Raw genomic sequence first — 27,676 nt, 5'->3', positions numbered from 1 at the left:
TACTGCTGTACATCCTTTGCTATAAAATGGTTATTTAGTTTGATGCAGTGTTATGTAGAATCCTATGTCAGCAGACCAAATATTCTGTGATCTCTCAAATAGTGAATCAGGCTTAAGCCCTGTGGGCAGAAAAAAACAAACCCAACCTTGGATTACATGTAAATTTCACTCAATATGATTGATGTCCCTTCTAGGGTGGAAAAGGTCTAATGTAAGTAACTTGCCACCAAGTGATTGATTTGTTTCCTTGAGGGATGGTGCCATTCTGAGGACTCAGCAGGGGCCTCTGTTGCTGGCAGATTTACATCAAGGCAGTGCTGGGTGATGCCTGGCCTCCATCCCTCGCCATGGCTACTCCATTTATGTGCTGACTGGATCACACTGGAGTAACTGATGACAGAGGCTTGGTTGGTGTCATTTGGCTGAGTCATTCCCTCTGCTTTGTGTTTTAGTGCCTCTTGTGTAGTGAATATTCCCATAAGCATAAAAGATGTTTATACTTTATGTCCAATCCCATGTGTGGATCCATGCTTCTTACCCAGAGCTCCTTATTTCCAGTTTCTCAATCTTTCTTTTTCTTTTTTCAGGCCCTTGGCCATTCAGCCAAGTCATTTCTCTTGCCACACAAAATTGATGATCAGGTGCATGGCTGAAGCTCTGACCGCTGGGAGAATGTTCCCTCACTTTTGTCTTTCAGGGTCACCCCTGAGTAGGTGTATACATAAGAGAAGTCAAATTTTGAATTGCACCCACGTTTCTAGCCAACCCATCAGTAAACCAAGTTGAGACATTTTCCTCCTCTGTCAACTGGCCATGAGGGAATCCCTCATGTGGCCATAAGTGTCACCTGAGTGTAAGATGTTATTTCTATAGTGGTTGATGACACAGGGGTCCAGGTCACCTGCTCACACAGCTCATTTGTGCACTCTGGCCTTGTTCATGTCTGATCCAAAATGTACCACTTCCTAGTAAAATACTTGAACTTCAAAAGTTAAGAAAACACTCAAGCATAATATGAGCTAATATGACATATTTAAAGCCAAATGTATCCATCATATCACTTTATATAAAGGGTAAAACTCACCTATTTTTTTAAAAAAGACTTTTAGATTAGATCACCAGGCAAAATCCAGCAAAGAAGAGACATATATTTAATGACTTAGAAAATGTAAAAATAGGCTGGACATGGTGGCTCACACTTATAATCCTAGCACTTTGGAAAGCCAAGGTGGGGAGGATCACCTGAGCCTAGGAGTTCAAGACTAGCCAGGGAAAAATAACAAGACTCCATCTCTACAAAAAAAAAAAAAAATTAAATTAAATTAGCTGGGAATGGCGGCATGCACCTGTAATCCCAGCTACTCAGGAGGCTGGGATAGGAGGAACCCTTGAGCCCAGGAAGGTGAGGCTGCAGTGAGCCATGGCACCACTGCATTCCAGCCTGGGTGGCAGAGAGAACCTGTCTGGAAAAAAACCAAAAATTAAAAATTAGAAAATCTAAAATAAAAAGGTGCAAAATTAAACAATGATTTACTTGACTATAAAACACATGTGAATAATTCAAATTAAAGCAAATCATTTTGATGTTTACCACAAAACCATATCACATATTCAAACCTAATATATAGGCTATTTCTTTTCTTTTTTTTTTTAACATACCATGCCAGATTCACAGATAAAGCACAGAAAATGATCCTTTGACACAGAAAATCAATGCTCAGTCAAAACTAATCCTCTTTGCTTAAAATTGTGAGAAACAGTTTGCCCACTCATTTGCTAAGGCAGGGCCCTCTGTTCTCAAGTGAAGACCAGTGAGGTCTACATGTAGCTCCACTATGCTTAAATTGTTGATTATGATAGAATCGTTTGGACCCAGACGATGATCAAGGACTTCTGTATACCCTATATACTAGGCATATTTTTTACTATTAAGAATCGTTGAATAATGCTACGAAATTGTTTCCTAGAAAGTTATATAAAGAGAGTTAACGACTCATTTGATACAATATAGGCTATAAAAGAAATTTTAAAAATAAGAATAAAATAGGCAACTGATATGAGGAAAATGTAAACCAAAAGGAACAGGGATCATGTTCTTTAGTCAGATAAGAAAAAAATTCATGCCAGAAGCATTCAGTAAAATAAAGGCACTTTGTTTTTTTTTTTTTTTTTTTTGAGACGGAGTCTGGCTCTGTCGCCCAGGCTGGAGTGCAGTGGCGCGATCTCGGCTCACTGCAAGCTCCGCCTCCCGGGTTCACGCCATTCTCCTGCCTCAGCCTCCCGAGTAGCTGGGACTACAGGCACCCACAACCGCGCCCGGCTAATTTTTTGTATTTTTAGTAGAGACGGGGTTTCACCGTGGTCTCGATCTCCTGACCTTGTGATCCGCCCGCCTCGGCCTCCCAAAGTGCTGGGATTACAGGCGTGAGCCACCGCGCCCGGCCAGGCACTTTGTTTTTTTAATGGATTCAGTTCACAAGAGTTATAAAGATTAAGAATATCTTTATGTTAAATTACATAGCAATAACATTCACAAAAGAAAAACTCCAGCAGATACCAGTAAAAACAGATAGACACGTTAGTTGCAGGAAATGTTAATTCACTTCTGTTGGGCCACTGTAAGGTCAAAATAAGTAAGATTATAGAGAGCTTAAATCTTCCAAAATCCTTTTATGGAATTAGCATAAAATTAATATGAAACCTGACCAAATATTGATGCGAAAAATTTTAAATAAAACATTAAAAACAGAATTTAGCAGCACATTAAAAAATTATTTCCCAAGATCCAGTACAACACGTTCCAGGAATGCAAAGTTAACTAATATTGAGAAATTTGTTTCTGTAATTTATCATATTGATAGATCTAAGGACAAAAATATTTGATATATCTATAGATGCTAAAAAGGCATTTAATGAAATTCACAATTTATTCTTTACTTAAAAATAAACTCAATAAAATAGCAATAGATTGATACCTCTTTAATATTGTAAATTATAATGTTATAAAATCTTTCACCCAAAAAGCCAGCATAATGCTTACTAGGGAAATTAAATCAAATATATAAACTTTGAAAATGGAAAGTGATGCATTCTATATGATTTAAAACATTTACTGTATTTTTTTTTTTTTTTGGTTTTGACCATAAAATTTTATGCCAAAAATCAAGAACCAAAACTAGGAACTAAGCTAGCATTCTTGTTCTAATTACTTTTATGTGAACTAGCATAGAATATTCTAGCCAACATAATAAGTCGCGGGATATATAAAATATATAGATCTCAGAAAGGCTGCATAAAACACAAAAATCTTTCTAGAAAACCCAATACGATGAATTGAAAATTTATCATAATTAAGTATAGTTAAGCTAAACAGCAAGTTACAAAATAAATACAAAAAGCAGGACATGGTGGCTCAAGCCTGTAATCCCAGCACTTTGGGAAGCTGAGGTGGGCAGATCACGAGGTCAAGGGATCGAGACCATCCTGACTAATGTGGTGAAACCCCGTCTCTACTGAAAATACAAAAAATTAGCCGGGCATGGTGGCACGCTCCTGTAATCCCAGCTACTTGGGAGACTGAGGCAGGAGAATTGCTTGAATCGCGGAGGCAGAGGTTGCAGTGAGCCGAGATTGCACCACTGCGCTCCAGCCTGGGTGACAGAGTGAGACTCCATCTAAAAAACAAAATGAAACAAAACAAAAAAACCCAATAGGTTCATTTAATCAGCAAAAACTAATTAAAAGTTCTAATGAGAAAAAAATATTTTGTTAACAACAACAACAAAAAGACAAAATACACTAGGAAACACAGTTAAAAATTTGTGAAGCTCAATAGCAAAGACATGGAGTCAACCTAAATGCTCATCAATGGTACACTGGATAAAGAAAATGTGGTATATATACAGCATGGAATATTACACAACCATAAAAAAGAACAAGATCATGTTCTTCGTAGGAACATGGAGTCGGAGTCTATTATCCTTAGCAAATTAATGCAGGAACAGAAAAACAAATACTGCATGTTGTCACTTTAAGTGGGAGCTAAATGATAAGAACACATGGACCCATAGAGGGGAGCAACACACACTGGGGCCTATCAGAGGATGGATGGTGGGAGGAAGGAGAGAATCAGAAAAAATAATTAATGAGTACTAGGCATAATACTTGGGTGACAAAATAACTTGTAAAACAAACTCCCATGATGTGAGTTTACCGAAATAGCAAACTTGCACATGTACCCCTGAACTTAAAATAAAAGTTTAAAAAAATTTCTGAAGCTTACATAGAGAAAGTTGCAAAATTAGCATTGTAAAATAATTGAGAAATGACAGAAAAGACAGCCCTGAATTAGAATCTGATATATTTAAAACAATTACCAGGAAATGAATTATTCACTAAATGGTAGCAGGAAGATTAAGTTAGCTATTTAGAAGAAAATGTACCTGTCTACTTATTTCCATAAATACCAGATAGATTTAAGAGCTAACAAATGGTTAAAAGATGAATTTCTAGAGTAATAAATGTTGAGTGTTTTGTAAAGTTCTTTTTAATCTGGAAAAAAGTAGAGATGATTTTTATTCAACTTTTGAATAAGGAAAACTTGAAGTTAAACCAAAATCTGTTACAGGAATCACACAGAAAGAAAGGAGAATGTGTGGATGATATCTGCATGTGCTTAGAATGCCTCTGTGAAAACATAAGGATTTGCTGAGCTTGGCTCCCGCTGAGGAAGGGGACTGGGATGGATGAGGAACAGGACTGACAGGGAGATTAACTTTTCACTGTAAACCCTTTCTTTGCAGCTTTTGAATTTTTGTACCATGTTTATGTATTACCTTTCAAAAACAATGTAAACAACTTAAGTGTCCGATTTAGAAAAGGAAAAACAATGAGGCCCCCCAAATTGACAAATTTAATTACTTAACATCTTAGGATGTCGTTGAATAGCAGCAAAATAATAATAATAATAACAATAATAATAATAATGATGATGAAACATGGAGATATATTTGCAGCCAAATGTCAAATGTTCACTTATTATCCTTAATAGAAAAATATATTGTACCAAAGAAGGTTAAAAAAAAAAATGAGGTCACCTAAAGAAAAATATACATAAGGTACAATGGTTAGTTCCCAAAGGAGAAAATACAAACAGCCCATAAACACAGAAGCATTCAACCTCACTTTTGGGCAAAGAAATTCCTAAGCAAAATAGCAATAAGATACTGTTTCTCACTAACAAATTAGAAATATTATAAATACTCTGTTCTTGTAAGTGTACAATAAGATCATGCTATTACCCAGCTAGAGGGAGTTCAAATTCGTAAAACCTTTCTGGAACATAGTTCAGCATACCTAATTTGAGCCTTAAAAATGTTCCTGTCCTTTGTCTCAGAAATTTTCACTTCTGGAGGCTCTAGTATATAAATAATTTGCAATGTAGAGAGAGCTTCATGCACAAGATGTTTACTGCCCTATTAGTTATAGCAACAGCAACAGAAAATTGTTACAACTGGAGTTTGGTGTAGTGCCAAAAAACCCCGTCGTTTCCCATCTCTAATCTCACATGATGATGTCAGGTTCTAAATACTTTCCTGCTCTATTATGTTTTCAGTTTTGTGAGTCCACCATGTGAAGTTCACAGTCAGACCAATTTTCCAAATTAATGCAATGGGCCTGTTTTTAACATTTAGATGTTTTGGGGGTCCAAAAAACATTATTTCTCAGTAAAGATGATCAGGTATTTGAGGGAGAATTAAAACAGGGGAATGGAGGAAAACCTGGTTGGGGAAAGCTAAAATGGGTTTTGTAGTTATCTGAGTTGAAAAGGGAGAGATGAAATGATGTGTTCCATTATGTCCAGAAAGAGGGAGAAAACTAATGAGGGGAAATTGAAGGGTAATTTGAAACATTTCACAAAAGTTGCTGAAATGTCAGAGTAAAAAGTAACCCCTGCCCTGTAATGGACTTAGAAACCGAAATAGTCTAAAGATTAAACTCACTTGCAAATGAATAGTTAAGCGCCTGTGGATTCTCAGGGATCCCTGTCTAAGGGTGATAGTAGAACCTGCTCCATTTTAGCATGTTTGAGTATCTGCCTCTTCCACAAGATTAGGATCTCCAAGGAAGAAAGCCTTTACTGTATTAGGCTTAACACCCTCACCCCTTGGCACACAGCCTGGTGCACCCATTTTCTAAATGACTGAGTTAGTATTTTGTCCTTTGAAGGATAACTTTCTAGAGTATTATTTAATATGAAGATTTTCTTTCCAAACAGGATTACCAAACCAATAACAATGACCAGGCAGTAGTTGAAATCTGTATCACAAGAATCACAACAGCCATCAGAGAGACTGAATCTATTGAAAAGCATGCAAAGGCCCTTGTGGGGCTCTGGGACTCCTGCTTGGAACATAACCTGAGACCCTTCGGGAAAGATGAAGACACTCCTCATGCAAAAATTGCATCTGATATCATGAGTTGCATTTTACAGGTATGTCAGTGTTCAACATCAGGCTATTTGATACACAGTTGGCAGCCTAGGTGAACCCATGATATCTCTGAACCAAGAGCTAATGTTTTTGTAGCATTTAGATACTGTAAAAAGACACCACAAGCCATCAATAGCTAAGCTGGGAGGGCTGGTAATTAATAAACTGAGAAAGTTCTATAGAGTTCCTGCTACATGCAAGACACACAGTAGGGAATTCAAGTGATACCACTGCAAGCCTCTAATCTGTTTGGAGAGTATACATATACAAAATTAAGAATAAAGCAATATGTGCCAAGACCCACAGGAAGAGTACTAAAAAAATCAGAAGAGGAGAGATCTCTTTCATCCAGGGAGAACACAGTAGAAGCAGAAAATGAACTGAGGGGCAGTGAGCTCGGGGTGTAGCAGGGAAAGCGACTAAGTCATTTCAGACATATTTCTATGCGTGTTGAGAATTTTTCTTGATGGTATTTGCCTGTTCTGACCACAGTTAATTCTTTCCTATGGTGTAAATGTGAATTTGGAGTTTTGGCTCAGCCAGTAATGAGTTGTGTAACACTGCAATGTTGGGCAAGTCACTTAAATTCTTAAGCCACAGGGTCCTCCTTGTGAAGTGCATGTTAAATGACATTGTCTATGACAAATTTACCAACCAGACATGATGATAGGTGTTTCTCAAGAAAGAATTTTATGATCAAATAAGCTGGGAAACAATTCGTGTTTTCCCTTTTGAGCGATCACAATGTTTCAAGGCACATTAAAGTTTCTGCAAAGTACTGCAATAAAGAAAGCTGGTTAACCTTGTTTAGGCCAGCATTTTCCAGTCTGATTTCACCATGGAATCTCCTTTCTCCTCCCCACTCCCAACACAACACTGTGAAAATCCCTCAGAACTTGTGTTCCACTGAGCACAGGTCAGGAAATTCTGGTTATGTTAAAATGCTTAGCAGTGCATGTGGCAGCTGATATAAGCGTCCTTTATTCTTCTTCCTTTTTTTCCCACAGTTGTTAATGATTGACTGGATCATATTATACCTCGTCTGCTCAGTCTAGGAATTGATCAACTGAACAAAAGACCCACACTGTGTCTCCTTCATCCCCAGGGTTAAGGGTAGGTGGGGAGAAAATGAGGATTGCAGCAAAATTAACAAAAGATGAATAGTCCTTGATAGAACACCAAAGACCCAAATACGTTTGCTCTTCATTGATTATCTGGGTATATTATTGATATATATCAGAAACATAGTTTATTTCACTCCAATATGCACTATAACAGACATCCAGACAATTTAGCCATCCTATCCCTCTCCCCCTGCAGGTTCAAAACCACTGGTCTTTAGGGCAGCACTATCCAATAGAAATCTAATACAAGCCAAACAGAAGCCAAAGATGTAATTTTAAATGTTTTTGTCCCAGGGTAAGTGGGGGAACAGTGGTGAAGAGGGAGAAAAAGAATATAAATATATTTATTACCACTGAACTGTGCACGTAAAAATTTTAAAGGTGGTAAATTATATGTGTATATTTTGTCTCAATTAAAAAATTAAAAAGAAAAAATTATAGTAGCCACTTAAGTAAAAATAAAGATGAAATTGATTTTGATAATATATTTCCTCAATCCATTGTATCCAAAATAGTGTCATTTCAACATGCAATCAATATAACAATTTTTAAAATTTATTTATTTATTTTATTATTATTATTATTATTTTGAGATGGCATCTCACTGTGTCGCCCAGGCTGGAGTGCAGTGGCGTGGTGATCTCAGCTCACTGCAACCTCCGCCTCCCAGATTCAGGCGATTCTCCTGCCTCAGCCTCCCGAGTAGCTGGGACTACAGGTGCCTGCCACCATGCCTGGCTAATTTTTGTATATTTTTAGTAGAGAAGGGGTTTCACCATATTGGCCAGGCTGGCCTTGAACTCCTGACCTTGTGATTCATCATTTTTTTACACAATTCTTACATATCTGATGTGCATTTTAGTGCCTCACTAAATGGACTAGTCACACTTCAGATGCTCAAGAGCATCCCATGGTCAGTGGCTCCTGTGTTAACACAGTTTTAGAATAATCAGAGAAAGTTTTCTGGGTGGAGATCGTGTTAGGAAGGCTTATGAGCAGTTAGCAGGAATTTCATTAGATAGGCTAATTAGAGTGAGAAGACAGTCTACATAGGAAAACAGCTTGTGCAAAAGTACAGATTTGTGAAATAAGACCAACATCAGAGAATTGTAAGCATGCTACCTTTCCAAAATGCCCATGATTCTAACATTTATGTTAGATGGGATGTTTTATTCTGCGTAAAGCATTATGTCTCCTACTTAAAGGGGATGGGATATGGTGTAGGGAATTAAATGCTTTTGAGAAATTGAAATGCTCAACTCACTGATGAACAAAACTTAGTGTAAATGAGTTTGTAAGATTGTTGAGAGCAGGGTTCTGAGGTCAAGAGCTGATATTTTGGGAAGCAAAAGAGAAAAAGACTGAAGACTAGTAGGCTCTTTGGTTAAGAGTCAGGCAGAGAAGTGGGTAAGTCTAGCATGTAGGGCCAGTGTAGGGATGGGGTGTTCATGGTAGGCCCTCAGAAGGAGGCAGAAGCCACTAAAATGGAAAGCATGAAGGCCTAAAGGCAAACTTGCTTTCAGCAAAGTTCAGCGTCTTGTCCTGCCCACCCCAGGGGTCCCAGAAAGGCAGCCCCAGGAACCAAAGGCAAAGCTGTGGTCATAGCATTTATATTTAGCTCTCATCAGATTTTAAAGGGAAGTTTTTGGCTTGCAGTAAACACTGAAAGGATGATTTTGGTATTACTTGTAATTTAGGTTCCTGTGGGGAATGTGTGGAAATCCAAATGACTCCTTTTCTTCTATTTTTTTTTTCAGTAAAATGAAACAATAGACCAACTTTCAAAAGTTAGACACTCAGCATTTTTAGCTTTACACAAAATGGAAGGAAAACAAACAACAAAAAATGAGTGATTCCCTCTCCACCCATCCCATCTCCCCAGATAAGCAACTCAGGGTCTTACTATCTGATCAGGCAGAGGCCCAGTCATTTCTTCTTCCCGAACCCTTGGCCATTTCATTTGATTTCTTTTTTTCTGGCCACTTCACTGTCATTTTAAGCTAAATGTGTACATACACACACACACTTTTCTTTTTGTCCCCCAGATTTCCTCTTGTCGGTCTACCCTCAAACCTACTTCAGGCGACCATTCCTTTTCCTCTTTTAGTTGGTAATTAGACTTCTTTTCTTGGTCCCCAAATTTGTGAACTTGCCACATTTAACTTAAAATAACTTTCAAAATTCCAGAACTCACCTTCTACTCTTTCCTCAATACAAAATCACTACATATATGGGGCATGCACTTGTGAATTTGTTTTTTGGCTTTGGGCCATATGTTTCTACACATCCTGTGTCCTTAGACAAGTCTCTCAACTTATGTATAAAATAGAGAATTGAATCAGATCACCTTCCATGTCATCTCCCAGTCAGAAATTCTGACTCCCTGAGGAGACTCTAAGAATAGAATAGCAAAGAGCTTTAGAGCTTGAGGCTTCCATGTCATTTGGATCTTGGTCTTACTAAGAGGAGAGATTAGCAAGGTATTTTCTCTCTCTCAATTTCTGTTCTGCCATCTCTAAAGTTGGGATAACAATACCTCCTGCTCGGGACTGTTATGAAGGTTAAAAATGATACTGCATATACAGTGTTTACATAGTACAATTGCTACATAGTAAGTACTCAATAGAAATAGTGGTTTGTAGCTAGCAAATTAATCCAGGCTTGCACGGCAATGAAAACGAGCATCCAGCTGGTTCCATTCAAGACATCAAACTATTGGAGTTTAGTACTTCTCATTGGTGGTGGCAGGTACACGTGAAGAGGATATTTTATTACAAAAGCAATCTCTATCTGTGCTCTAGCCACTATATGGAAGTACCTAATTCAAAGCACAGCTTACCTAGAGTTAACAGCTTCCTGTAACCCTCTGACCAGATATCTATATGGAGTTGGCCATCCCCACCCCCACTTTTTTTGGTTCCTAGAAAAATCCGGAAAAACAATATACCCATACAATGTGTATTACATTAAAGGATAAAAACAAACTTGACAAACTTGATTAAAATTAAAATGTACCTCAAGGACATTATAATGATTGACATAGCTGCTGTTCTAGAATGAAATTCTAGAGAATTGACAGGTCAACCATCATGAAGCCTGGCAGCCAATGCCTGGCTTTATCCTCACTCTACTGCAGTCACAGCCTCTTCCCCAGCCAAATCACTTAGCAGAGCCATTGCCATGTATTTAATCAGCTCCACATTTCATCTTCCCTGCATCTCTGCTACCACTGTTGATGACTACAAGAAGAGGGAAATAACCAAAGCAGGGTAAGAGGGGTAATAGAAATAATCTCCAGATCTGCTGCTGGAAAATCAGAAAGTGTCTACTTTTCCCTCTTTATAGAAGGACCCGCTGCTCCTTCTCCTTGATGCCACACAGTCTTCTCAGTTCTTCTTCCCCAGTCAATGCAATATGAAGGTTTAAACTCTGCCCTTGCTGGTGTTGCATGTGAAGTGCCTCAGACAGTGGAGGGCATTTCCTTCACAACTCTTAGAGGTGGGACTGGTTATGCCAATCTAGCAGTTTATTCAGGAGGCAATCCCAGCTCCACTCTGTACCTAGTGTGGTCTTGGGAAAATTAATCTTTCTGGGCCTTAATTGCCTCATATGTAAAATGCCGATATTAAGAGCAGCTGCCTCATGAGTTTGCTGTGAAGAGTAAATTAATAAACTTTAAATAATAGACAAAATATTTAGAACATAGGGAGTTGGTATCATCATCATTATCACTATCTAGGAGACTAACACTATCATTATTTGGGTGACTAAAATAACACTCGATGCTTTCTAACAAACTATTGATTTAATTATGTGTTATAGCCACTTTTAAAATATCCTGTCTCTCCTTTCCCCAAATTATAAGCTCTTTTATTCACTGAAGTAATCCCAGCACATAGAATAGTGCCTGGCATATAGTAGGTGCTCAAATAATATTTGCTGAATGGTTGAGTGAAGGGGCTTAGGAGACATGGCTACCCTCTGGCTTTCATATCAGCTACATTTCTCTCCAGAGTAGGCTTCAGTACCTAATGCCCAGATAGTGGCACGAAATGGGAGGAGACTGGGATGTACACTCCCAGGTTCCTGAGATCTGCTCCCTGTTACCTCCCAGAAAATATGCTGGGAAAACTTAGGCTTGTGTGCCAATTAGATTTTACATATAGCTATGCTGGGAAGAATGAACCATTTTATATGTAAATCCAAAATTGGTTTAGCTTTGATTGATAATGCTTGATGAATAATCAAGGAACCCTATTTTAACAAATGAGGTTTAATATTTCTTGAGCTTAATCAATTGTTATGGTTCTTACTTGAATTCAAGGCCTAAGAGCCAAAGAGCTTTTTAGTTGCTATTGCCTCAGATAGATATCTTTCCTACTTAGCTTTATTCTCCTCAATTTTAAAACACTGGGAAACATTCCCAAAGTGCATTTTCAAAGGGACAATTTCCATCAAAGTTCAAATTGGTGCTAATCTAGTTTAGAAATATAATTCTTGGCACCATAGAACAAAGCTCTCTTGTTTAACCTCTACAGCTAGATATAATTGTCCCCACAGGAAAGTCTATTTCTATGCTGCACTTCACTGAATTTGTTCCCTCAGCACCAAACTGTAAGATGATATTCATCCAACATGCTCACATCTGCACTGAGAAGCAAGGTCTGTCATAGGCTCTGGCATTATCAGCTGCTGTTAAAGTCATTTGTTTGTAAAACTGTAATCATAGGGCTTTCTCTGCATGCATGCCATTAGCATTTCTGTGACCCAAATAATTCTAGAGATGAAATAATTTCATGGGCTTGAGATCTCCTGCATTACCAACTCCTTTTGCTGCCCTTGAAAGTGAAGCTCAGCCACTGGATGTTGTTTGGTACCTGTTAGGTCCATGGGACACTTGTTTGTCCAGGCTCATCTTAGCCCCCCAGCCCTTTGCCCAGGGCTTCTTGATGCACCAGAAACTGTCTAGACACTGTCTAGTGATTCAGAGCCTTTTGCAGCAGTTTCTTGGTGTTTGTATGAACTATTTGCTCTTTGCTTGTTTCACTTTTTTGTCATATGAAAGATATCCAGATGCCGTGCTAGGAAAAAAAAATGAGTGTGTTAATTTAAAAAAAAAAGACATATTTTGGGGGGATTTTATATACTTTACTTGGAACCACTTCAGAGACTTGAATGGCTGGCCACTAATTTTCTCTAGAACGTCTAGAATTGTAAAAAAGAATATGATCAAATTGGTTGAGATCGCCTATTTTTCATTATTACTGGTGAGTGCTAACTCACCCCAAGGTTTACGTAACATCAGTTACTGGGAATACTGATTTCCATGGATCTTTCACTATTTCTGTCTGTGTTCACAGAAAGTAAGGAACACTTCCCAGTTAATGCACTCAAAAAAAAAAATTGACAATTTTGGTGTCTCAGCAAGTTACAAGTACACGTGCTTGAAGACGCATTCCTCTGATGGAAGATGTGTGTCTCTCTATCTGCAAGTTTTTCTTGGTGAAACACCCAGAGTAGATAAAATAAACTTAGGCGTGGAGTTCTTGGTTGGAAAGTTTTGAGAATAATTGTGTCATTGTGTTCAACCCTCAAAGCTGGGACAAGGATGATAGGGACAAGGATGTGTCATCTAAAAGTTGAACTAGCAAAAACCTACATGCAAGGAAGAGATTGGCTGCCTATAGGAGCAACCCAAGAAATTGCATAGGTGAGACTGAGATGTTTGAGGAATACCCAGTGCTCTAATAAGTAACTTTTTTGGATGTAAGTCAAGGGAGCAGGGACAGAATATAATTGAGAAAAAATGACCAAATCAATTAGGTTTTCTAAACACCAGATGTTTGATCAGTATGTTAACAAAAAGAGGATGCTCAATGTTGTGTCATTATTTTGGCATGTTTGTCCAGCACCACTAGGAAAAATAATGAATCTGATGAAAGGAAACTTCCAATGACCAGAGAAAGGGATTCAGTTACGGGGCAGGAGTCTTCTTTTAATCAGGTTTCACCATGGTCTACATGAAATATCCCTCAGGATCTCTCTCTGCTCTGATCTCATTTTGTGTCCATGAGTGAACATTCTAGTTTCTAATCTGTCTCCTAGGTATCCTGCAAATGTGAAAGGGATACCCTAGGTCTGACCTATGAAAGCCTCTCACTGGTGTTGAGTACACTGGCATGCCTGGTTATGTACCAGCCTTTTGGAAATCCTTTGGTGTGAGTTAGCCTTAGTGGATCCAAACAATTTTTTGTGTTCCAACCAAGCACATGCCCTGACTTCTAAAGCTGAGGACTAACCCCTGAGGAAGGGAGCAGCCAGCCTCTCAGAGAGGTCTCAAAGCTCGTCGTATCAGTCAGATCAGGCCCAATTAAATTCACTGGGAGGGAAGACAATCTAAACAGAGGCATTCAGGAAAGTCATCAGAGGACACTGGCTATGGGCTATGGTTCTGATAACTTCCATGATGTTAAGAACTCTAGGATGGGTAGGACAGAGGCCTACTGAGAGGAACTGCTACATAGACACATGATTTATCGCCAAAGAATAGCATCAGAGTTTTCAACACAACTGACTTAGTGGGGTATCAGGTTAGGTTGTGGAATACCTGTTTTCTCTGCCCAGTGGTCAGATTGACCCCTGAGTCTGGAAAATGGATGGAACTGCAGGAATGGATTAAAGATTTATCAGTTCCATTTTTGTTTCTAGTGACTGGGGAGGCAGAAACACTTAAGTGCAAGAGATTTAATTGGCTCATTTAAAAAACTTTAGGAATATAACTGGCCTCAGGCACAGCCGAAGGCATTGGGCTTAAATGGTATTATCAGGATCTGGTCTCTCAGATAGAACCATGTTTCCTTGAGTCTCATACAGTTTGTCTCCTACTGAGGTCACAAGATGATGGCAACTACTTTTGATCCTCCCTTCTCAATACTTTAAATACAGCAGGAGAGAGAATCTCTTTCACAGAGCCATTTCATGGCTCCTTAATTATAATTTGGTAACTTGTCCATCCTTGAACCAGGGAAATGTGATTCTTTCATTGGTCAGTGTCTGAGTCACTTGATCATCTTTAAGACAAAGGTAGAGATACCTTCATTAGAAGCACCTGGACAGTTTCACAGAGAAGAATTAGGGTAGAGTCTCCAGAAGAAAGATAAATGTATATTGGGCAGGAGTGTAAAAGGCTGATGATATGGAGATCGGAGAAAAATCATAGAATGATATTTTCTGTGACTTCAGGAAAATTTTTGGACTGGATATCAAGATATGAATGTTATCACTCCCAAAACTCATTAGCTCTTTAAGGAACATACATTTGAGTGCCTCACGTATCCCATAATATTTATTTTACTTGATTCCCATACTCAGTGTGAATAGACAAGTCATCTTCCTGACATTGTCACCACCATTATTATACTCTTGGCTGCATTGACTCCACAACTGTGTGTCATTGTCCTTCGTAGAACCCTAAGACAAGAGTTGTTTATATAATGCATGTGTACAATATGCAACCCTGTATTCATACTAACTTTTGAATCTATTTAAAAGAATAGCTAAAATCTGAAATTACATAACTGTGCTTTTGTGATATGAAAAGAGGTCATATAATATCTTGATGAATTCTCTCCAAATACAACCCTGTAATCAGAACCCAGACCAAAATTAAAAATTAATGAAATTGAGCATATTTTCATGTTTTGGGGCTTTATTTTGTAAAGTGTCTGTTTAAGTCCTGCTTATTTTTCTATTTGATTGCCTGTCTTCTTTTTCTTGTGGATTGGAAGAGTGTGTGTGTGTATATATATATTATATATATAAAAAATAATACTTTTATATTTATAACATATTATATATAATATTATATATATATATATATACACACACACACACACACACACACACACATTTATCCAAAGGTTTACTAGTACCCAGAACATATTATAGATATCTTCTTTCATTCTTTGGATTATCTTTTTACTTTTTAAATTGTATCTCTTAATGACTAGAAGTTCTTGATTTTATCCACTTTATGACTTTTTCATTGTTAATTTTTGAGTTAGTTTAAGGAAGTATTTGTCTACTCTGAGGCCATCAAGATGTTCTCCTGGGTTGTCTTCTCTGTCTTGTTTTGTTTTTCACCTTTAGATCTGCAATCTATCTGAAATTGATTTTAGTTATGGCAGATACAGGGGTGGAGATATGTTTTTCCCCCATGTAAATATCTCATTGACCCAACTGCCCCATTTCTATTGCTCAGGAGTTGTATGTATCAATGACAATTTTTATCTCATGTCCTTTCTTTTGTCCTTATTGTAGGATTTGAATGTATAAAGGCAGAATTCTACATTTCATTCTAAGAATATAATTTTCTCTTTAAGCCACAGGGAAAGTTAAAGAATGAAAGTGGTCCTGGCTTTGCATTGTATTAATCAGGATACAAGCTCAGTTACAGAACAAAGATCTAAATATAACAGTGGGTTAAGCAACACAGAACATTGTCTCTCATCAAATAATGCAAGAGTAGGAGTCCAGGACTATTTCTCCCAAACACACTGTGCACCACACAGTTTTTTTTTCTACAGTTAGTCTGAGAGGTGGGGTTGATGGCCAGGGGCAGTGAATATGTACCATTCATTTTTAAGAAAACAATTCGTTGACCAAAATGTTATGTGATAGAAAAAAAAAAAAAGAAAACAATTTGTATTTTCTACGTATTATTCCTTTTGGTAACTAAATGCTAATAGGACTACTTTATATGTAAGGATATTTATATTCAGTCACAAAGTAAATCAAGAAGAGAATTATTTTAGGATCCAGAATACCTTTAGGTTTTAATCTTACATTCATTTTTTTTCCTCTGAATCTAATTAGCTGAAACTTTAATTTTTAAGATAGATATAGTCAAAAATCAACTTGTTCAACATTCCTTAGGTTTTTTTCTCAAGTGTAAATCTGACAAGTGATTCCTGTCATCAGTGGCCCCTGATTACCCTAAAGATCAATTCCAAATTTCTCAGCCTGGTATGCTGGGCCTTTCATAATCATGCCCCTGTTTACCTACCCCGTCTCTCCCCTCACCTCCTACTCCCATTTCCTCACACATACCACATTCCAGCCATCCTGAGCTATTTACAACTCCCCAATGCCATCAGGTACTCCCTCACCTCAGTCTCTGCACACCTACTCTTCCTTCTTTCTGTCTACTCCCTGCCTTGCCAGCACCCAGCCATCTTTTATTCATCCATGAGGTCCCAACTAAGACATTACCTCCTCCAGGAAGTCTTTCTTGACATTCCCCAAAACTGAATTGAGTGCTCCTTCTCTGCTGTCTTAGCACCCTGCCTTTTGCCCATCTCGGCTGTCATCAGTTTATGCTGTTAACTGCCTGTTTGTCTTTAGGTCTCTTAAACAAAACCAAGAGTTCCCAGAATTCCCAAATACAATATAAACAGGGCAAGGCCTGTGTTTTCACAGCTGTACTCTGGGAGCTTCATCCAATAAATATTTTTTGAATGAGTGAATGAATGAATAAATGAATAATGAGTCACTTATTATTTGTGGCTTTCTTATATTTCCTCAGAATTACAACCGACCCCCAGTGATGGCATTAGCCATCCCCATTGCAGTGAAATTCCTCCACAGAGGCAACAAGGATCTATGCAGGAATATGTCTAACTACCTGTCTCTGGCTGCAATTACCAAGGCAGATCTCCTGGCTGATCACACGGAAGTTATAGTAAAGAGCATACTCCAAGGTATGGTGCAAAAGTTGAGCTTGGGGACATGTTTTAGGAGACATTTAAAAGTATTTTCATGAAGCATTTGTGGTTTGTGGGAAGCAAGACCTAGAGTATTAGAAGCAAGTTAATTTCTCTGTTTTGCTGCTAGTCGACTTGTGAACATGCAAAAGGTTACTTAATCTGGCTGTCTGTGTCCCTTCCCAAGGCAGATGAATTACTTAGACTCAGTAAAAGAATTGTAAGCTTTCTTCCAAATCTGTGTTTCTCAGTTTGAAGAACTGCATTTTCCATGCTTCTGGTCACCTGTTCAACTACCAACTGTGGAGATCTTATCTCTGTGTACTGAGTGGAACTTGTCACTCAGTGGGATATGAAAAACCTGTCTTCATTTGGTTTCCAAAGCAAGAAATGTCTTTTTTTAGATAAAATACATCAGAAAATGTGTAATGACTTCTTAAATGTGAACTTGATTTGGGAATGATAACAAGCATAAATGCTAGCATAAAAAGCCAAGTAGTACACCTCTGTTAATTGTTACAACATTTGAATGAATGAGAAGCTCAAATTAGTTCATGCAAAATATTCTCCTTGTCTTCTTTTATTTTCTTTGGTGTCAGATCAATCAAAAAACATGTTTTTGAATTTGGAGTCAGAGAACAATATACGATATTAATTGATGTGCATCCAAATGTCCCCAGTTCTCATTAATAAAGATACATGAGGTCCATGAGTATCTCAGCCCACAGTTTACCGCCATTAACCCACCACATGATAAGGTTGATCATCAACCCTCTGTAAAGTGCTCACAGTCCAAATAATTCTTAGGGTCCCCAAGGGTGTTCTATGTGTGCTGTCTTCCCAAGGTATCCAGACCAATCCCCAAGCCCATACTGCTATTCTGTCCATGCTTCCTGGCATAGCATGGTGGGGTGCTGTCCTCTTCCACCATGTGAGCCCAGCAGACCCTAAGACCACTGCCATGCAGGTCCCAGGAATGGACTCCACTCCTGGGAACTCCATGCTACCCTGCCAGTGATGGCAGCCTTTGTGCTGAACCACCTGAAGCTTCAGGAACTACTAAGTCCTTAGCCCAGTAATTCAATGTGGCAGCCAGTGGCAGGATGAGAAAAAACACTAACTAGCCTTTCTCCTTAGTGTTGCACCTTGGTAGAGAGGCCCCAGAGCAGTGCCAAAGTGAGTTGTCATGTTTGCAGTAAAATAGATGGTTTTTCAGTAGAACAGAATAGAGAACCCAGAAATAAAGCTGCACACCTAGAGCCATCTGATCTTTGACAAATTCAACAAAAATAATCAATGGGGGAAGGACTCCCTATTAAACAAATGGTGCTAGGATAACTGGCTATCTATATGCAGAGGAATAAAACTGGACAACTATCACCATATACAAAAATTAACTCAAAATGGATTAAAGACTTCAATGCAAGTCCTCAAGGAAACTATAAAAGTCCTCAAGGAAAACCTAGGAAATACCCTTCTTGACAACAGCCTTGGCAATAAATTTACGGCTAAGTCCTTAAAAGCAATTATGACAAAAACAAAAATTGACAAGTGGGACCTAATTGAACTAGAGAGCTTCTAGACAGCAGAATAAATTATTATCAACAGAGTAAACAGACAACCTACAGAATGGGAGAAAATTTTTGCAAACTATGCATCTGAGAAAGGTCTAATATCCAGAATCTATACGGAACTTAAGCAATTCAACAAGCAAGAAACAAATAACCCCATTAAAAAGTGCGAATCAAAAAGTTAGAAAGATCTCAATTTAACAACCTAGCAGTGTAACTAAGAGAACCAAGAGGAAACCAACTCCAAAGCTAGCAGAAGACAAGAAATAACCAAAATCAGAGCTGAACTGGAGGAGATTAAGACACACAAAAAATGTAAAAGATCAATGAATCCAGGAGCTAGCTAGACTGCTAGCTAGACTAATAAAGAAGGTAATAGAGAAGCTCCAAATAAACATAACCAGAAACAACAAAGGGATATTACTATTGACCCCACAGAAATACAAACAACCATCAGAAGATATTATGAACACCTCTATACACATAAACTAGAAAATCTAGAGGAAATTAGTAAATTCCTGGGCACATACACCCTTAAGAGCTAACCAGTAAGAAATTGAGTCCCTGAACAGACCAATAATGAGCTCTGAAATTGAATCAGTAATAAATAGCCTACCAATCACAATAAGCCCAGGACCAGACAGATTCACAGTTGAATTCTACCAGATGTACAAAGAAGAGCTGGTACCAAAATTGAGGGAGAAAGAATCCTCCCTAACACATTCTATAAGGCCAGCATCATCCTGATAGCAAAATCTGGTAGAGGCACAACATAAAAAGAAAACTTGAAGCCAATATCCTTGAACATTCATGCAAAAATTCTCAATAAAATACTGGCAAAACAAATCCAGCAGCACATCAAAAAGCTTATCGACCATGATCAAGTAGGCTTTATCCCTGGGATGCAAGGTTGGTTGAACATATGCAAATCAATAAATGTGATTCATCACATAAACAGAACTAAAGACAAAAACCAATAGATGCAGATAAGGCTTTTGATAAAATTCAACACCCCTCTATGTTAAGAACTCCCAATAATCTAGGTATTGAAGAAAGATACCTCAAAATAGTAAGAGCCATCAATGGCAAACCCACAGGCAACATCATACTGAATGGGCAAAAGCTGGAAACATTACCACTGAAAACTGACACAAGACAAGGACGCCCTCTCTCACCACTCCTATTCATCATAGAATTGGAAGTCCTGGCCAGAGAAATCATGAAAGAGAAAGAAATATAGCACATCCAAATAGGAAGAGAGGAAGTCAAACTATCCCTATTTGCAGATGATATGATCCTATATCTAGAAAATGCCATAGTTTCAGCTCAAAAGCTCCTTAAGCTGATAAACAACTGTAGCAAAGTCTCAGGATACAAAAATCAATGTACAAAAATCACTAGCACTCCCACACACCACCAGTAGCCACGCTGAGAGCCAAATCAGTAATGCAATCCCATTTACAAGTGCCACACACACACACAGATAAAATACCTAGGAATCCAGCTAACCAGGGAGGTGAAAGATCTCTATAAGGAGAACTACAAAACTCTCCTCAAAGAAGTCAGAGATGACAGAAACAAATGGAAAAATATTCTATACTCATGGATAGGAAGAAACAATATCATTAGAATGGCCATGCTGCCCAAAGCAATTTATAGATTCAATACTATTCCTATTAAACTACTAATGACATTCATCACAGAACTAGAAAAAATATTTTAAAATTCATGTGAAATCAAAAAAGAGCCTGAATAGCCAAGGCAATCCTAAGCAAAAAGAACAAACCTGGAGGCATCACACTATCTGACTTCAAACTGACTTCAAATAGGGATACAGTAAGCAAAACAGCATGGTACGGGTACAAACACACACACATAGACCAATAGAACAGAATAGAGAACCCAGAAATAGGGCTACACACCTACAACTATCTAATCTCTGAAAAAGCTGACAAAGCAAGCAATGAGGAAAGGACTACCTATTCAATAAATGGTGCTGGGATAACTGCCTAGTCATATGCAGAAGATTAAAACTTGACCCCTTCCTTATACCACATACAAAAATTAACTTAAGATGGATTAAATACTTAAATTTAAAACCCAAAACTACAAAAACGCTGGAAGACAACCTAGGCAACACCATTCTGGACATAGGAATGCGCAAAAATCTCATGAAGAAGATACCAAAAGCAATTGCAACAAAAGCAACTGCAACAAAAGCAAAAATTGACAAATAGGGTCTAATTAAATTAAAGAGCTTCTGCACAGCAAAAGAAACTATCAATAGAGTGAACAAATAATCTAGAGGATGAAAGGAAATATTTGCAAAGTATGCATCTGACAAAGGTCTAATATCCAACATCTATAAGAAACTTAAAGAAATTTACAAGAAAAAAAATTACAAAGTGGGCAAAGGACATGAAAAGACATATTTCGAAAGAAGACATACGTGCAGTCAACAGTCATGAAAAAACTCAACATTACTGATCATTAGAGAAATGCAAAACCACAATGAGAGACCATCTCACACCAGTGTATTATTAAAAAATAACAGATGTTGGCAAGGTTGTGGAGAAAAAGGAATGCTTATACACTGTTAGTGGTGGTTGGTCCTCAAAAACCTAAAAACAGAACTACTATTCAATTCAGCAATCCCATTACTGGGTATATACCCAAAGAAATATAAATTGTTCCATCATAAGGACACATGCACACATATGTTCATTGCAGCACTATTCACATTAGCAAAGACAGAGAATCAACCTAAAATGACCATCAATCATAGACTGGCTAAAGAAAATGTGATACCTATACACCATGGAAAACTATGCAGTCATAAAAAAGAACAACATTATGTCCTTTGCAGGAATGTGGATGGAGCCAGAGGCCATTATCCTTAGCAAGCTAACACAGGAACAGGAAACCAAATACCAGATGTTGTCATTTACAAGTGGGAGCTAAATTATGACAATACCTGGACACATAGAGAGGAACAAAAGATACTGGGGCCTATTGGAGGGTGAAGGGTGAGAGGAGGGAGAGGATCAAGAAAAGTAACTAATGGGTACTGGGCTTAATACCTAGGTAACAAAATAATCTGTACAACAAACCGCCATAACATAAGTTTACCTATATAAAAAAAACTGCGCACGTACCCCTGAACTTAAAGAAAAAAAAGGGGGCAAAGGACCTGAACAGACACTTCTCAAAAGAAGACATAAAAGCAGCCAACAAATATAGGAAAACATGCTCCATATCACTAATCATCAGAGAAATGCAAATCAAAATCACAGTGAGATACCATCTCATACCAGTCTCAATGGCTATTATTAAAAATTCAAAAAACAATAGATGTTGGCAAGGCTGCGGAGAAAAGAGAATGCTTATGCACTATTTGTGGGAGTGCCCATTAGTTCAGCCACTGTGAAAGGCAGTTTGGCGATTTCTCAAAGAAGTTAAAATAGAACTATTATTTGACCCAGCAATTCCACTACTGGGTATATATACCCAAAGGAAAATAAATCCTTCTACCAAAAAGACACATGCACTCATATCTTCATTGCAACACTATTTACAATAGCAAAGACATGGAATTAACCTAGGTGCCCATCAACAGTGGATTAGATGAAGAAAATGTGGTACATATACACCAAGGAATACTATGCTACCATAAATAAGAACAAAATCATGTCCTTTGCAGCAACATAGATGCAGCTAGAGGCCTTTATCCTAAGCGAATTAATGCAGAAACCAGACACCACATGTTCTCACTTATAAGTGGGAACTGATCATTGGGTACATGTGGACATAAAGATGGGAATGATAGACACTGGGGTACTGAAAGAGGGCTAGGAAGTGGGGAGCAAGGATAGAAAAACTACTTATTGGGTACTGTGCTCACTAACTGTGTGATGGGTTCAATTGTACCCCAAACCTCAGCATCATGCAATATAGCCTTTAAGAAACCTGCACATGTTTCTTTGACTCTAAAAGTTGAAAAACTAAAATAAAATAGATTATTGTTTTATCTAAAGCTGTCTTTCCTTCCCCGGGCTCAACTATTCACCCAGGAGTTGTGGTTACCAACAAATTAATACTTTAATTCTCAAAATGCCTATTTCCTTCCAAGAACTAAAGTTTTGTTCCTAACTTAAGTTCATTGTACCAGACATTCCTAAGGTGGGTTCTTAGTACCATTCCAAGACTTCTGACCAGCCACTCCAATGGTCTGCTAGGTATGTCTGAACTCCAGCATGATAGTGGAAGTTTATCACTCAACCTGTGCTTCCCTCTAAAGATTTGTCATTAATAATACTAGTCAGTATTTTCATTTCCAATTTCTTTTGGCCACAGGATTAAATCCCCAATTTCACTTTATATGTAATATTAAATTTGCTTAAAGCCCAGAAAAGCAATTATGTTTTTTTTCAACACCTTGGCTACATTTTTGAAACAGATTTTATAGGAATTTAAAACATTTATGCACACCACACATTTTAAAACCATGATAGTCAGACTTGCAAGTAACAGATTTATGAAAAAAAAAAAAAGAATTAGCCCTTTATTGGTGCCAAAAACTTAGCTCATCTATGGGTTTTTAAAAAATCCTTTTTCGATGACAACGAAATCTTTGAAACACGAAGTAGACTTTCTAAATTCACTACAAGCATTTGAAATAAACAATTTGGTTTATTTGATCTGGCACTATGAAAATTATCATAAAATGAATGGTAATTTGACCTATGAAAGGTTGGGGCTACCTCTTTCAGGGTTTGGAGTTTTAAGACTGATGTGACTATAAAACTCCATTATCACTCACATAAGCCCGTCAAACTTTAAGTTGCAAAGCAGAAGGGATCTTGCTGTCTCTGATTAGTAAGTTTTCTGCTCTGCAATTCTTTGTCTTACATCCCCTACCAAACGGCCTGAGGAGTCATCATGGGATTTCTTTTTTCATTACTTATAGTTTTTCTCCTCTTTAGGTCTTCTTTGCCTTACAGTACACTAATGCTTATTTTCCCATATTTCTACTTCTATAAAATATATTGAATGGTCATCCATTCAATGATGAAGATAATAATTACAAAAACACTAATAATAGCTACAATGGCTAAAATTTGCTGCATGCATTTCTGATGTCAGATATTGTATTAAGCCATTTATACCCATTATATCATTCAATACCCACAAGAACCTCATTAAAGAAGTCCTATTATTATGCCATTTTACCAGTTAGTAGTATTTTAGGTAACAGAAATCTACAGATGTAAATGACTTGATGATGAGGAAGAAGAGAAGGAGAAGGAAGCGGAGGAGAAAGAGGAGCAACAACAACCTCTCCTTGGCACACATACCTGCAAAGTCCATGACTTCTCAGATGGTTGATTCAGGGTTCAATGGTATCCCAAAGGTCAATTCTCAGCCCTGCTTCCTCAGGATGGGTTTTACTTTCGTGATTGGTGTAGGCCTCTGCATCTTCCAGCTCACATCATCATGAACACCGATTAAGAAAAAGAAAGTTCACATCCAGTCTCTTTTTTCTCTTTGATCTGACACAGGCCACATGAACATTTCTGAACCAATCCATCATTATTTCCAGGGGATACTGTACATCAATTGGTCAGGCTTAGGTCATGAGCCACCCTCAAAGCAGGGAATGGGAGTCGGCTGCACCAAAGCCACATAGATTGGGAGTAGAGGAGGAGTAGATCCCCAAAAGAAACCCAGGACTGTTGCCAACAGTAGGTGAATGAATAGTGGGGAGTGAAAGAATACAAATGTCCACATGCCATTTTGTAAGTGAGCAAGCTGAAGCCTAGAGAAGTTAAAAGCAATATTCAAACCCTGACCATTTCACTGTAAAGTCTACTTTCATGATGTAATCTTAGCACCACCAAATACTGGGTTGTATTTTTATTTTCTTAGCCTCTGTTTCCTCATATGTACATATAGATGTTGAGACAATGACATGCGATAATGTCAAAACATAGTCAGCTTTCAATAAATATCAGCTAAGGTAGTGATGATGATAATCATACTTGCCTTCCTATATTTGAATCCCTTTATTGCCAGGGAACTCACTCACTGTTTCCTGTGACAATCCACTTTATCTCTGGACAAAACTGAGTACTAGATGTTTCTTCCTTTTGTTGAATTAGAAGTTCTCCCCTTGTGGCCTTCCACTTTTGACTAAGGCCCTTTTCTTGGGCCTAATAAAGCCTCGTTCCTCTTTCACATGACAAACTTTCAAAAACTAGCTCCAACTTTCATATCTCACCACGCCTTCCCTTTGCACTTCCCTCTTTTCCTCCTTAGGCATAACATTCAGTTTCCCTCTCAGTTTTCTCACTCAGCAGATGATGATTTGTTTCTGCATCCATTTGCAAGGTGTACCCAGACCCCTGCTCTGCTTGGCTGCCCTCCCCAGTATGTGCTCTGGTTTCCTTGCCTATGAGGACTAAAATGGATTTATCCTCCCTATTGATACTGTATTTTCCTTAAGGTAACCTAAAATCAAATTCACTTCTTTGTCAATCACACAATCACTCTTTGATTTCTCTTGACTTACATTTGAAATCTCGTAAATTTTATGAGCAGAGCCACTCTGGTCTTCATTTTAAAACACTGATTAAAAAGTTGACCAGATGGGGCCAGGAGACTCTTATGCTGTGGCAGGGTGTTTGCCTGTTAGACTTGTTTGCTATTATTTCCTTGATCATATTTTTAACAATTGTGTTATATGCATCCATTTGCATCCTGTGCCTGATTTTAAACCAAATGCTCTTTTATGCTTATGAGTGAATCGTGAGAGACTTTGTCCAATGGCCTATGTGTTTATCCCTGAAGGCAAATATTTCAATTGTTCTAAGTCAATTGTTGCTACCTCTTGTTATTAATGGTTATATGTAAGTAATGTTTACTTTTACGTTAAATTTAAGTACACATTTATTTTATTCAAATTGTTCAGAGTTATTTTGTCTGTTTTGTATTCTCTGAATTCTCCCAGTAAGTGGTAATTGTAAAAGGTCTTACTTCTTGGAGGAAGGATTAAAGGTATAATTGGAATGTTATCTTAATTCATACTTAAAAGTTAAGGGCATAGAAAACTTGAATATCTCTATACCAAATAAGACAATTGTGTCAGTATTTTAAAATTGACTTACATGCAAAAAATTAAAAATAAAAAACATACCAATTAGTTTTACAGGAAAATTATAACAAATATACAAAGAACAGATCATTACAATCTCTTTTAAACTTTCCCAGATAACTGAAACAGAAAAACATTCTCCACCTTATTCTACAGGGCTAGTATAGCCATGATATCAATACCATGATATCAACACGGACAAGGACAGTATGAGAAATAAAAATACAGGCCCATCTTAATTATGAACATAGATGCATAAATCATAAATAAAAATTTTAACAAAATTGACTCTAGCAGTGCTTAAAGTAAATAATAGTTAACATTTACTGAGTGCTTACTATATACCAGGTACTGACTTTTTAACCTATGTAATTCTCTATCAATATCTTATGAGGGAAAAACTATTGTTAAACCCACTTTATAAATGCATAATGACCTAGCTGAGTTTCTCCCACGAATGCAGGATGGCTTAATATTCGATATAATTCCACATTGCAAAAGACTAAAGAGGAAAAACATCATGTGATTAGTAACAAGTAACTCATAAAATTCAGTACCTGTTTGTTCATGAAAACAAAATTCAAAAATAGTAATTTTGGAGAAATTTCTTAACATGATTATGAGGAGATATATACATAGATAATGATAGAGCACTATATATAAATATATGTATATATGTTTCATTATATATAGTGAAACAGTAGAAGCATTCATTTAAAGTCAGGAATGAGATGAGGATACTAATCTATCTACTTCTATTTACTGTGGCACTAGAAGCCCTAGCCTAGATAAGAAAAATATATGAAAGTTATAACAATCAGAAAGGAAGGGTCAAAACAATAATTTTCTCTAGAAAAATGTGATAATTGTCTATAATAGAACATTTAAATATTCTGGCTGGGTATGGTGGCTTGCACCTGCAATCCCAGAACTTTGGGAGGCCAAGGTGAGAGGATCGCTTGAGCTCAGGAGTTCAAGAGCCTGGGGAACATAGCAAGACCTCGTTCCTATTAAAAATCAAAGAATTTATCTGGGCTGGGTGGTGTGCACCTGTAGTCTCAACTACTCTGGAGGCTGGAGTAGGAAAATAGCTTGAGCCCAGGAGGTTGAGGCTGCAGCGAGGTGTAATTGTGCCACTGTGCTCCAGCCTGGATGACAGGACAAGCCCCTGTCTCAATTAAAAAAAAAAAAAAAAAAAAAAGTAAGTCTTCTCCAATCAGTTTTAAGACAAAATAAGACAAGTTTCAGTAAAGTGCTGGAAGTGAGATCAATTTAGAGAAATTAGTTGTTTTCTTCCATACTGGTCATAATAAATTGAAAATATAAAATTAAAAATATTAAAGTAGAAAAATATATAATACTTACAGGAAAATGTAGCTTTTGAGAATAAAATTATAAAAGTGTATTGAAAGCAATTAAATAAGAAAATGGAGAAATATACCATGTTCACAGATGAGAGAGTTTGATGTGGCAAAGATGTAAATTTTCAATAAATTTAGTGAAATTTTGATAAAATACCAACAGAGGTTTCCATGAAAGATGACAAGCTGATTTTTAAATTTACAAGATTAAGTGAAAC

General features: G+C 37.5%; 1 protein-coding gene across 10 annotated transcripts in view; it reads left to right on the top strand.

Moving 5' to 3' along the window:
* LOC105488561 (ventricular zone expressed PH domain containing 1) overlaps positions 1 to 27,676 on the top strand; it is a 274,214-nt gene that overhangs the window by 27,253 nt on the left and 219,285 nt on the right. For all 10 annotated transcript variants that reach the window (XR_011619845.1, XR_011619848.1, XR_011619849.1 and 7 more), the window contains 2 exons: positions 6,278 to 6,493; positions 17,199 to 17,373. Coding sequence is in view for 2 of the 10 variants with exons in the window: in XM_011752748.2 (XP_011751050.1) it covers positions 6,278 to 6,493; positions 17,199 to 17,373 (391 nt within the window). In the remaining 8 variants the exon portion in view is untranslated. The remainder of the gene's footprint in view (positions 1 to 6,277; positions 6,494 to 17,198; positions 17,374 to 27,676) is intronic.

This window comes from Macaca nemestrina, chromosome 2, assembly GCF_043159975.1.
Source record: "Macaca nemestrina isolate mMacNem1 chromosome 2, mMacNem.hap1, whole genome shotgun sequence".
Taxonomy (NCBI): domain Eukaryota; kingdom Metazoa; phylum Chordata; class Mammalia; order Primates; family Cercopithecidae; genus Macaca; species Macaca nemestrina.
This window is presented reverse-complemented; position numbering and strand designations above follow the sequence as displayed.